General features: G+C 35.5%; 1 protein-coding gene across 1 annotated transcript; it reads left to right on the top strand.

The window, feature by feature from the left end:
* Positions 1 to 729: 729 nt before the first annotated feature.
* Positions 730 to 10,340, top strand: LOC128210939 (F-box/LRR-repeat protein 2-like). The gene is made up of 11 exons (XM_052915283.1): positions 730 to 1,371; positions 2,197 to 2,352; positions 2,552 to 2,697; positions 3,097 to 3,176; positions 3,649 to 3,697; positions 4,069 to 4,215; positions 4,799 to 4,888; positions 6,055 to 6,279; positions 6,922 to 7,077; positions 7,547 to 7,729; positions 8,317 to 10,340. The coding sequence occupies exons 1-11, from the start codon at positions 1,077 to 1,079 to the stop codon at positions 8,431 to 8,433; spliced, it is 1,644 nt and encodes a 547-aa protein (XP_052771243.1). The 5' UTR covers positions 730 to 1,076; the 3' UTR covers positions 8,434 to 10,340.
* The last annotated feature ends 3,217 nt before the right edge of the window (positions 10,341 to 13,557 follow it).

Raw genomic sequence — 13,557 nt, 5'->3', positions numbered from 1 at the left:
TTTAATATTTAATGAATTCGCTGATTTTACGTTGGGGTTAAATTGAAGGGTCGGATAACTTGGAACATGCTCTTCTAAGAGCCAAACATTATACCGGGTTTGTGTGTACACCATCAACAGTTTGGGGGCTCTCATCTCATGAATTATTTTGTTTTGTTTTGCCATACTGATGATTTTTTTTGAAAATGAAAGTCAGTTTATTATTTAAACATATTTTAATCTTTTTCTAATTCAATCCGAATCTAGTTTGCTCTTTCAGTTGGATCCCACGACGTACCAATGAAAGGACACTCGGTATCATCAGTGGTGTGAACGTGTCAAAGATGGTTTTAACTAAAACAAGGCCAGTGCAGCCAAAATATATACAGAATACATATAAATACTAAAAAGTAAATATCGGATGTAAAAAGGTGAAATAAAATACAAGTAAAATGCCAAAAACATTTAGAAAACAACTATATTTATAAAGTACGTACAGTTCCAAAGAAGACAACAAAACACAATGGACCTAAGAAGTAGAAAATGCACAGTTACAGAGTTACTTTGCATCCGGCCTCAGCATTTACATTAGATTAGCAACCTGCACTTCATGTTTCACATCTGGAATCGATGATATTTGCCTGAGTATTTGTTTAACTCTATTAAAAGGGGAAGTGGTCGCTGTTTTAAGTTTGCGAACGTAATAAAAAGGGACGTTATGATTAATAAACGCCTTACCATGATCGACAAGCGTCTGAAAGTTCAAAAATCAAAACAAACGAAGTGCATTCATTATTTTTTAAGATAAAAAAAAGAAATTCACCGAACAACATAGGAAGGAATTCATATTTTATAATATTTTGTAGTTTGAACTGAGTAACAGACGTAAATCAATGAATTCAACAGAATGACATCAGGCACAACCACTCCTTCAACTCTTCGAGCTTGCAAGAGTTAATCTGTTACTCATGTTCTAAAAATAGATAAATAGATATTTCCATTTAATTCTATTTATACACTGGAAATTTATATTAAACACTCCCTTTCCAGTGAACACTGACTCTTAGCACTTTAGGTAGTGCAGGAATATATTCAAAATGGTGAAAACATTGAGTGATATTTCCTTGAACTTTATTCAAAATAATCTACACAAACTGGATGATGTTTGTAAATTACCAACTGTCTACAAAGAATTATTACTGGAACAAATAGCTTGGCACGATTTGTTAACAGAAAGCTATGTTCCACACATGACCAAGCTTTTCAGCAAGTCATTGACAAAAATTAATTTCTACAAATGTGAACAAATTAGTGATAATCTCTTAAAAAGTATCGCAGCATCTGAATGCAAACTGGAAAGCTTGTCAATCATCAAATGTTTTGGCATAACAGGTAATGAAATTTATTTACTTATTAAATGGAAAATTATATGTATGTGGTGTTTTTATAAATCTTATTTATTTTCATAATCTATTATTAGTCGTCCAGGCTAACCATCATTAAAAAAAAGAGCCTGGACGGCATTTTAGAATGACTAAATCTATTATTGAAATGTCAAAGTGTGTTTGGTCCTTGGGAATCTGCAGACATGTGAACCCCTCTACCAATCTACTACTATCCTGACAAAATCTACCACTTTTGAAAAAAAAATACCCTGAAATTGCATTTTTTGCAAGGTTAGAAAATTGTCATAATGTCACTGCATTCAGCTTGTCACACATTGCAGGGCAGAGATTAACATCATGATCCTGCCAATTATCATAATCAGTGATTATTAGTCCATTGTTTTCCTAACATCTATAGAAGGTTTACAATCAATTGGGGATTGTTTATAAGGTTCAAAGGCTATATTTGATAAATAATTTTCAACCAGATCAAATATTTGGAGATAGAAAACAAATTGCTGTATATGTTTTCAATAATATAATTATGTTACAACAATAAATGTTGCTTTTGTTAAAAGTAAGTAATGCAAGTATATCAAAGATTTTTTATAACTTTTTGAAATTCACTTCATTAGTCTGGGCCTCTTTTTCAGATTCAAGACTTAAGTGACTATGGACGCATACTATATTATTGATCTAGTTAATTCATTTTCTTATCTTAGTACAGTGCATTTGCACAAGGGTGTCAAGCTTGGTCTTAACAGTACTATCCATGGTTATTTCAAAGAGCAAAGCTTAGTTCTCAACTAACTTACTTCAATGTATCCTACAGATGATGGGGTACAAGCTATTACCAGAAATCAGACAGAACTCAAGTTATTGAGATTGAGAGGGATGAAACAGCTGACAGACAATGCCCTGAAGTTGGTGTGGTCAGAGAATCTTATAGTTGTTGACTTAAAACAAAGCAGTGGAATCTCATTCAAAGGTAAATATTTGTTGTAATCATTGAAGTAATTGATTGTATGAAAAATTACTGGTTTTGTAAAATAGTCTGCCTTGTAGGAGTTGACATCATGGCAGGGAAGAACAGGTTAATTAAGGACTTGTAGTCGGTCTAAGCTTAATTAATTACCTCTCGGGTGAAGCTTAGTTGTAATATGTTTACCACTTTCTCTGTCTTGTAGGGGTGGACACCCTTGCAGGAAGGAACAGGCAGATCAAGGAGCTGTACCTCTGGGGTGTAGCTGAACATACCCATAGGTCGAGGTCGCACGAGGAGAGGATGCACGCCTATGTGATCAGCCTTGCCTACCACCTTGGACCAAGTCTGGTATGTATATAGATATAGCATTATTCTATATATTTGTCTTGATTGCAACGGAAACCGATAGACTATAGAATCAAGCTTGCATCAGTTTCCAAAATCAGCAATGCATCCAATAAGGCGTGGGTTTACAAAATGTAAGCAAACTGTTTCGTTTTGTATCCCTGTTGCAACGCAGCCATTCACTGCAAACAGGGAACCAAACAGCAAGCGTTCGCCGCATATGCTTTAACTGAATGCATAGCTTGCTTTAGCCTGTGTTTTTAATGGTGCTGGTATCCATAATTTTCCCTATGAGAAACTGTAAGAATTTTTTTTATTATAATTGTTAACCTCACTCCCAAATTTCTTTTACCTTTTGTTCCAGCTAGAATGTATATTTTTACTATTAAGTTTCTCATTCAGGAAGTGCTGGACACCAAGCTTAACCAGATGTGTGATGAATGCCTTGTCGCAGTGGCCAGTTACTGTCCGAACATGCGCATGTAAGACATATCAGGAGTTTAAGTTTCTCTGTCTCCAACGGAAACCGTATGTTTCTCACAGAAAAAATCTCGGGGATTTTGCAGAAAAGTCTGTTTCATCAGAAAAAAAATTGCAGTGAGGCATTGTCATTATATTAAGCCTTGTGTCTTTGTTGTGATGTCTCACATTTAAGCTAGTTTCCAGACATTTACGCAATAATTGACTCATTCCAAGACCAAAAAAAAAATTGTCAAAACAATCAATCTGTGAGAGGGCCGAAGTGTAAATTTTAAAAACAGTTGACTTTTGTACTTTGTACACATACTACTTGGTACTATGCCAAAATGCTTGTATGGAGCAAGTCACATGAACTATTTTTCTCAGTTAAGCAACTGATAAAAAACCTTTCATTTACTTGTGATGATTGGTCTTAATTTTCTTGCTAATAGATTTTTAAGTTTGTTTTTTGAATGGTTCAATTTTTTATTTTAGCCTCAATCTGCATGGAAGCTCAAAAATATCAGGACAGGCGTTAACAAAGGTAATTTTCTTAATTGATTATGATTCTGTCTTTTGTTATCAATTCCATATAAATGCTGTCATCCATACACGTTTATTGCTAGGCATACAGTCTGTGGCCCTTTTTTTGAGACCACTGGCCTATTCAGGCTAGCTGGCAAGTAAATGTACTAGCCCAAAACAACTTTTACTAGCCCAAACATATTTCAGTTTTCATTTGCATTTATAGTAAATAAACATTTAAAATAACAGAAGTGACAATTTATTTTTGGGGAAGAGTTATGTTCAGTTCACAAAAATGTTAAGCAAATTTTAATGAAAATATAACCCTAAGATCTATTTACCTCTAAGATCTACTAAGATCTTTATTAAAACAGGCACCTTTTGTTTTAGTTCAGTATAGGCTGCCCCGGCCTGAAGGTTCTGGACCTGTCATTCTGCACCCACCTGTGCAGCCCGCCTGATGTTGAGGCCCTATGGACCCTGCCAACATCGCTGACCGATCTTTCACTCATTGGTATTCTCCTAACCGACACACAGGCGAGTACATTTTTACAAAATAGTTTGAATAATAATTATGATAAATTATACAGTATGTTTTATTCAATGCACCTGTTTGGTTTGAATAAGTTATCAATTCTTAAACTGTTTGTGTTTTGCTAATCAAATTCATGCTACTGTAGAATGACTGATTATGATGTGAATTATAAAAGCCAAAAAGTTGGAAAGTTTTCAATTCTCTATTCTATTCTGTTGTATTCTATAGCATTCATATTACACTCTTTTTTATCCCTATCTATTTCCTCCTCTCTAGTTCATCCCATTCTGTTTTATTCCATTCTATTCTATTTCTTTCCATTGTATTGTAATTAATATTTCATGTTGTACTCTCTTTCTCCATTCTGTTCCATTATCCATTCTGTTCCATTCTATTTTATTTCATACTGATTTATTCAATTTTATTATGTTCCATTTCATACTATTCTATTCCATTCTTTTCTTTTATTTTCCATTCCATCTTATTTTATTATTTTATGTTCCATTATATTTTGTTTCATTTTATTCAATGCCAATTTTTGCTCTATTCCAATCCACATGTATTTCATTCAATTCCATTCTACAGATCCTGGTGGAGTGTCTCCAGAGACTACGCCGTCTCAAGTGCGTCAAACTGTGCGGAGTGCCAGCCCTGAATGATGAAACACTTGCTCAGGTAGGCAATAACAACCAACACAGAATGGTTCAGTTGCAAGGAGAAAAAACAACAATGAAACAGAGAATAATTATTTGTTTCAGTGTAAGATCGTAATATATTTCACCGAGTGAGCACCAAAATTTATATTTCATGAGTGGCATGGCCACGAGTGAAATATCCACCTTGGTGTTCACAAGCTGAAACAAATTGCTATATTGCTATAACACTTTTTTAGAAAACACGCCAATTTGTATGTGCACGTAACTTCATTTCGGTATTTTGGAAATGATGTCGTTGAAATTGTGTCCCAGCCTTGTGCACGCTTACATTTGATTTGGAACCGGGCTTAAATTTTGAAACGGAAAAACATCAAATTAACCTCCACATTTGTATAAAAATACTCAATGTCATTGTTCTGGCTGAATAATATGTTGTTCCAGATTATTAATTTTATATAGGTCACAGAAGATTTATATTTTTACTTTTTATCTTTTACTTCACATTCAAAATGAGATAGAGACTTATATTTATTGGAAAATCAGACTCCTTATTGGACAATGATCTGGGACAAAATATGCTCATGGTATCAATAGAATGCTCAAAGTCGGGATTACCCAGAGAATACCCACTTGTCCGGCTTGATGACCACAAACCAAACTCACATGCCCAATGCCGGGGATCAAACCCAGCAGTCCTCGCCGAGAAGCAAGTGCACTAACAATCATTTTAACTGGACAATCATATGTTCATGCTAACTAGGTGTTGTCTATCGTTCATGGACTTACCTACATTTTGTATTGATATACAATATTTTTATATACTTTTAAATTATGGTGTCCACACTTTTTTAATATACATGTACTCAGTACCTCAATAGCAATGATTCATTTTCAAATCTGCTGAATTTTGGCCTTTTCACTAGAATTTTTCATAACCATGGACCATATTAAAGTATTGTCTTGTGCGCATATCACTTTAAGGCAATGATGCACATGTTTAAGAATATTCTTAAGTCCTCAGGGAAACAATGAGAAGTGGAATCGAGATTTGTAGCAAAATGAAAAAGTTGGTAGATGATTCTTGAACACAAAGGAGCAGGAGCAGTCTTTTTATCCTACCTCCATTGCAGGTTCTGGAACAGATAGGAGTGGAATCAGTCATTCATTATTCAACCTCAATTGCAGATTCTTGAACATATCGGGGCAGGCCTGACGTTGTTCGACATCAGTGGATCAGTGTCAGCTTGTCTGACGGACAAGGCCCTGGAGGCGGTCACACAACACTGCAGTTCCCTTGAGGCCCTGCATCTCAGCCTTATACCAAACATGACTGGAACAGGCCTACTTCCGCTGCTCAGGGACCCTGTCCGGGCCACCAGGCTGAAGGGTCTGGCTATCGGCATGAAAAAGGTAAGTAGAAATGATTTTTTACATAGACAGATATTGTGTTGATTTTTTTTTCCAAACATTAACATGACTGACCTTTAATTAAGAGACCCTGCCATTTATTCCAGACTATAGGGTGGCAGGAATTGCATGTTGCTAGTGATTTAATTTGGAGGAGAAAAATAATTTTATGAAATATGTTTCTTTTATAAATGAAAATTGAGAAAAATGAAAAATGAAAAACATTGCTATTCATTAGCTACATCACATACCTGAAAGAATGAAACCTAATTAAAGTAACAGTGTCTGGCCTGGAAGTTCTGTAAACAATTAAGTAAGAACCTTGTATCATTATATTGTATATTTTCCTGTCTATCATACAAGGTGCTGTCATAGGTTGTTTCCCTGTGTTCTAACCTGAAGCATTCGTGTCTTTCATGCCATTCTGGCTCATAATTGACCACTTTGGCTGACAATTGACCACTTCAGCTGACAATTGACCAATCTGGTGACAACTCTGGCTCAAAGTAGACCATTTTGAAGCTGACTTGACAGCCTTTGCACATAATAAACCACATTCGCCAACAACTTTCACAACAAAAGTATCATATTTGAAATAATGCTAGCTGTTTTCTTTTGGTAAAACATTTGCTTGTTATGTCACAGCTGTCATACGAGGTATTGTCAGAGGTTGTGGCACAGTGTTCTAACCTGGAGCGTCTGCACTTGTCCGGTGTGACGTGTGTGGACGATGAAATACTGACCACTCTTGCTCAAAACTGCCCCGGCCTAAGTCGACTGTGCATCAAAGGTTGTAGACTGGTACGCATAAGTTTGTTTTTATTTTTAGCTTTTCTGTGTTTTTATTAGAGATTCAAACAAATATTCGAATATTCGATTGAATGTTTGGTATTCAAATGTCAAAATTTGTTGATGAATATTCGATGTTTTTTGTTCAATAAATAAAATAATAAACTTTTTATTTGAAAAAAAAATGAATATGTAGTTACCTTGTTTTGTTATAAGGAACCATGGTTTGGTAGACATAACATTATTTATACAAGTATTGCCATACAGCCCACAGCTACATTCTTATATCACCTATATACATGTAGCCATAGTAAACAATCGGTAAAACAACTACAAAATTTGAAAAGAAACATTGTTAGACATTCATAACAGATTAAAATGGAAACTTTGGTCATTTAAAATATCGGAACACTCGAGATTGTAGCTCGAGCCCCGGCTTCCTTGAGCGATCACAGTTTTATTGTATTGGTTAAATTTTCAGGTGACGGATGTTGGAGTGTGTGAGTTGGCCCGCCACTGTTCGCTGGTGTCTCTGGTCGTGTCGGGTGTTGGCAGCCTGACTGATGCCTCCATATTCTGTCTGGCTAACTGTTGCCCACAGCTGGAGGAGATCTACATGAATGGCTGTGCCAATATCTCACCAGTTGCTGTCAGATATCTAAAGGTTAGCGATATATATATATATATTATCTTTTTGCTAGTTTGCAAAAACAAATGCTTTCACCTGTGGCCAGTGTGCTCCAGCCACGATTTGAAAAGGGCAGGGTGCTAGGTCAGAAAGGGCACTTTTGATGCATTTAATGAGCCTTAATGGGGGCACTTGCAAGGGCCCATGTTCAATTCTTATTGCATATATGTTGTAACTACTTTCAATACTAAATATCTTTACTGAAGTGTCAAAATTAGTTGTTTAAATATTATATATATTTATTATATATTTAAACTTATTTCTAAAAATAGAATCTGTCACACAAAGGGGTACAGCAGGGTGTAGTATGTAGTTAAGTACTATAGGCTCCATACAATTGAGATCTGTTATATTCTAAGTTATCTTATATTACTTAATTGAAGGCATTGATGCTAAAATCAGCAAGTATGAGACATAAATATAAAAAAATGTAAAATCTCATTCTGTGAGAGTGCAGCTTTAAGTGAATAACTTTCTTCAAAATCATTGTAAATAAAAAAAAAACTAATATCACTGTGCTTCTGTTGCCGTTTATTCACCAACTTGTTTTATGACTTTTCCAGGACTGCACTATACCGCGGTTATTTGTGGGCCATGCCACTCCCAATGCCGCACCAGATCAGCTGATGGCCAGAAACCTGGACACCGGTCAGTTCTGCAGGGTGGACAAACTCGTCTGATAATGGAAGGATATTGATATAATTTTAACAATATCAGGATAATGATATCAGGACATTGATATGACAAGGAAACATATTTGGGCGTGCAAGCCTTGAGCGCTATGTCCTTTCTGATCTTTTGTGGTTGGCACTCAATACATGTGCCTGAACAGCAAGGACATGGATCCTGATTAACTGTCCTCAGGTCAAAATTTCTCACCAGCCCCTGATTGGATAAATGCAAACAGACCGATGGCAGTGTGTACAGACCAATTTCTTGTTCTCCTTGTTAGGGCTAGTAAGGCCAGTTACATTAATCAACAGAACTCCAATTTAGGGTAATTTAGACCAACTTTATTGTGTAAGTCTTTTAAGTTCACATGATAACAAGATGCTCATTTATTGTGGGCTATTATGATTCAAATTAATTGACATGTGACTTCGAATGATGGCGAGCTATTATGATTCGACTTTCTCGACCTGTGACTTCAAATCATGGTGAGCTATTATGACTGGACTTTGTTGACATGTAACTTAAAATCATGGTGAGCTATTATGACTGGACTTTGTTGACATGTGACTTACAATCATGGTAAGCTATTATGACTGGACTTTGTTGACATGTGACTTACAATCATGGTAAGCTATTATGACTGGCCTTTGTCAACATGTGACTTACAATCATGGTAAGCTATTATGACTGGACTTTGTTGACATCTGACTTACAATCATGGTAAGCTATTATGACTGGACTTTGTTGACATGTGACTTACAATCATGGTGAGCTATTATGACTGTACTTTGTTGACATGTGACTTACAATCATGGTGAGCTATTATGACTGGACTTTGTTGGCATGTGACAAACAATCATGGTAAGCTATTATGACTGGCCTTTGTGGACATGTGATTTATAATCATGGTGAGCTATTATGACTGGCCTTTGTCGACATGTGATTTAAAATCATGGTGAGCTATTATGACTGGACTTTGTCAACATGTGACTTACAATCATGGTGAGCTGTTATGACTGGCCTTTGTCAACATGTGACTTACAATCATGGTGAGCTGTTATGACTGGCCTTTGTCAACATGTGACTCACAATCATGGTGAGCTATTATGACTGGCCTTTGTTGACGTGTGACTTACAATCATGGTGAGCTATTATGACTGGCCTTTGTTGACGTGTGACTTACAATCATGGTGAGCTATTATGACTGGCCTTTGTCGACGTGTGACTTACAATCATGGTATCATAGTGAGCTATTATGACTGGCCTTTGTCCACGTGTGACTTACAATCATAGTGAGCTATTATGATTGGCCTTTGACCACGTGTGACTTACAATCATAGTGAGCTATTATGACTGCCCTTTGTCCACGTGTGACTTACAATCATGGTAAGCTATTATGACTGGCCTTTGTCGACATGTGACTTACAATCATAGCGAGCTATTATGATTGGCCTTTGTTGACATGTGACTTAAAATAATGGTGAGCTGTTACGACTGGCCTTTGTCAACATGTGACTTAAAATCATGGTGAGCTGTTATGAATGGCTTTGTTGACATGTGACTTAAAATAATGGTGAGCTGTTATGACTGGCCTTTGTCAACATGTGACTTTTATACGACTTCAATCAGGTTTAGGAGAAGGTGTCAATAACGGAATGATAAGCCAAAGACCAAATATATATTTAAAGATTGAGCAGATACTATTTATTTTTTCAGTCTTTCATTTATGTTCTGTTTTTATATCTTTCTAAAAGTGTACTGTCAATTTGTTAAAAATTTTATTTTGTTATATAGTATTTTTATGAAGTGTTCAGTGCTGTTGTATGTATTAAAATACAAAAAAATGTGCATGTATTCTTTAAAATATGTGTACTTTACCTATTGCTATTTGTTTTGAATAAAAAAAGAATTTATATTTCTGTTTATAAAAAAAATTGTTTCTTTCCACTTACCTGATCAACCCAATTTTTTCCTCTCAACCCTACAGTTTTATTGTTCTAGTGTGGATATTTTTTGTAATTTCGTAGAAAAAATGTTCATTTTTTTCAGTGAACATGTTAAAATTTGACCATTTTATATTAAAAAAATTCTACAATAGTGACATTTCTTTCATGCTTTTCGATGAAATATGAAGTTTTATCAGTGAAATAACAACACTGAAAATATCAACTTTTAGAACTACTTTTAAAATACATTGTAGTTACTTCCCATAGATCAAAACTGAACACTCCACTTTGAACCAGAAAATGTTGGCAAATAAAGTATTTAGAATTTCAAGAAATGTTACACAAGTTTAAATAAAGATATATTTGGAAATTAGGAACTTACCGTTTATTTGAAAAATGGTTATCCCGTTTACCGCTCGTGAAATATGTTCTTATATGACACTTGTGAACTAAAATACGATCTTACTCTGAAATAAACAAATATTTTCTATACCATGATGTAGGTGGGCTTGGTATAGAATCTCGGTTCTCCAAAAAAATGAAAAAGGTTATGCCTACCTACCTGTGCTAATTTCTTTTGGATATGTAAGTGGAAACAAAGAACGTTTTTGGCTTTATATGGATATATTTACATTCATCCATTGTATAGATTCATATTGTATAGCTAGCCAGGAATTATGATGTCATTGTTAATTTCAATTAGACAAGCGCGACGTCATTTAACCGATACGTTATAAATACGTATCAGCTATTCTTTCATACAAGGTAAGTTATACGGCTTTACATCATAAAGTCATCAATACATATTAAAATATTTTATCACAAGTTAAACAATAAGATGGTAGAGGAAATTATCTTATCAGTGCTATTAAATCAATATAGTAAGGCCAATCTTTGTGGACCAGAAACATCAATACTGGCTTATCTAATAAACTATAGACTACATTAGTTTATCCATAGTGCATATCTTGTTAACAAGGAGTGCACTCCAAGTGCACAAGGGTGTAAAATTTGGTCGTAACAGTACTGTATGTTGTCGGTATAATAGAAAAGGTCAGAACCAAATAAACCTAAATCCAACTATATGAAAATTAAAGGGCAATAACTCTGTGAAAAATCACCGAGAAAGAACTTGCAGATAATATGCGCATATCCTTCTTTGATTAAAGCTTCCTATGAAGTTTCATTGAATTCTAGCCAGTAGTTGCTGAGAAATAGTGCACACACAAATAAACCTATATCACACTATAAGGTAATTAAAGGGCCATAACTCTGGGAGCAATCACAAAACCAGAACGTACTTAGTGATAATATATTATCTGCTCGTGTAAGTAGAGCTTTGTATAAAATTGTTGTAAATAGCCCGGACATAAATAAACCTATATCACACTATGAAGAATTAATAGGTCCATAACTCTACTAAAAACACCAGCTGATACTATGCGCATGCCGCTTGCCATAAGGCCATCTATAGTACAACGTTATAATTCCATTTGCAGATGAACTTAGCCTTTCAATGTCTTCGGAAGCGACGAGTGATCGTGGCATCGCCCCAATCCTTTAATTTAATTTCAAATCGGGTGCATCATCTATAGCCTGTCAATATCGACTACACACATCAAAGAAACGGACTTCCGCAATAACTGATTTTGGCATATTGCATACTGCATAAGCATGCTCATACCCATCCACACATGTACATTTTGGATCGTAGTTTTAAATAACGCTCGTAAAAAAACGGCATTGGGACATACGAACTTCTTTATAGTAAAACTAATTGTTCGAAGCCGCAGTTGGGACGAAACAAATTGGCCGTTTCTTCGGTTCAAAGGGACATTGCGAACGTGCGATATTTAATTGCGTGACAAAGCTTATTTCTAAACAGTGAAATGGATCAGTATAAGTCCAATTCCTTTTCTACTTGTCAATCTTATAGTTTGTAGATTATTGAAACAAACCGACTAATTAATAACTCACCAATTACAACATAAATAACAAACAAAAAAACAGAACGGAACTAAAACACTTACAGAAATGATTTCATCCGCCTTTGTAGATTATTGAAACAGACCCACTAATTAATAACTCATCAATTACAAAAAATAACAAACAAAAAAACAAGAACGGAACTAACACGCTTAAAGAAAGGATGAAATTTGTACATGATTAAATATATGAGTAATAAATGAGTAATGTATATAAATGTCCAGTGTGTAAAAAGTCTTGCTCGGCGAGTTTGAGCAGCCATGGCAGCTTCATTTTGCTGATTGTAAAGATTGTATACTTACAACACGTGTTTCGCCACGAACTTAATTGCAAAGACAATGTTCGTTTCCGCGACGACAAGCCGGAATCATGTCGACAAGTCGCGCATGCGTACATAAGCCCCATGGGAAAAGAAGAATGACCTAGTGAGATAGATTCAACATTTCCATAAAATTATGAATGTTATTTCCGGCAAGCAAATAATGCGAAGTCACTTGATCAGAATTCTAAATTCACACGTTTTTCCCTATTTTCTTATTTATAATATGCATCTTCGATTGGTTGTTAAAACCAATTTTAGATTTCTGTGTTGAGCATCGTTCTGCGGGGGTTTGATACCTCAATATACACAATGCATTGTTTTGTTAACTCTTGTCCGCGAAAGTTTGAAACAACTTAACGGACCATGTAAGCATTCAATTCATAAATAGTGTTCGTGTTAAAAGGAGCTTACCATTTTTGAAATAGCAAGCAAAAACATTGGGTGTACCCCCCCCCTTCCCCCCGCCCCCTTACGTTCCGAATACTGCTTAATTTTATACCCGAATCCTGCGTAACTATTCTCGTACGCCAGAGTGGTAATGCCATGCTTACCACATTATATTTATCATTATCAAACACTGTTGAAAGAGATTAAATTAATTAGGGTTTCTGCATACCGCGACACGACCACTCTTTGTATCCTCCGTGAGGTATTGTGAACTGAAAATGGTAGGCAATTTTGGTTCGACCTCTGATGTTATGAGGACACCTGTTTTGAGGGAACGCCCGTCTCGTTAATTCTGCTATTTAGGGATTTTGTAGCGGTCATCTCTGCCTTTTCCCACGTAGACCAGTTATAAGCATAAATAACGTTGCTGTGATAACGTCCCCGTGTACATGTCAACGATCTAAAAGACGTTACACGCCAGTTTAGGTGTT

The sequence above is a fragment of the Mya arenaria genome, chromosome 12, assembly GCF_026914265.1.
Source record: "Mya arenaria isolate MELC-2E11 chromosome 12, ASM2691426v1".
In the NCBI taxonomy this organism is placed as follows: Eukaryota; Metazoa; Mollusca; class Bivalvia; order Myida; family Myidae; genus Mya; species Mya arenaria.
The sequence above is the reverse complement of the archived record's forward strand: the minus strand, read 5'-3'. Positions and strand labels throughout refer to the sequence as shown.

Excerpts from the sequence above, each read along its gene's own strand:
- LOC128210939 (XM_052915283.1), top strand. The coding sequence starts at position 1,077 with ATGGTGAAAACATTGAGTGATATTTCCTTGAACTTTATTCAAAATAAT. Across the intron at positions 1,372-2,196 it reads CAAATGTTTTGGCATAACAG|ATGATGGGGTACAAGCTATT; the intron begins GTAATGAAATTT and ends TGTATCCTACAG. Across the intron at positions 2,698-3,096 it reads ACCACCTTGGACCAAGTCTG|GAAGTGCTGGACACCAAGCT; the intron begins GTATGTATATAG and ends TTTCTCATTCAG.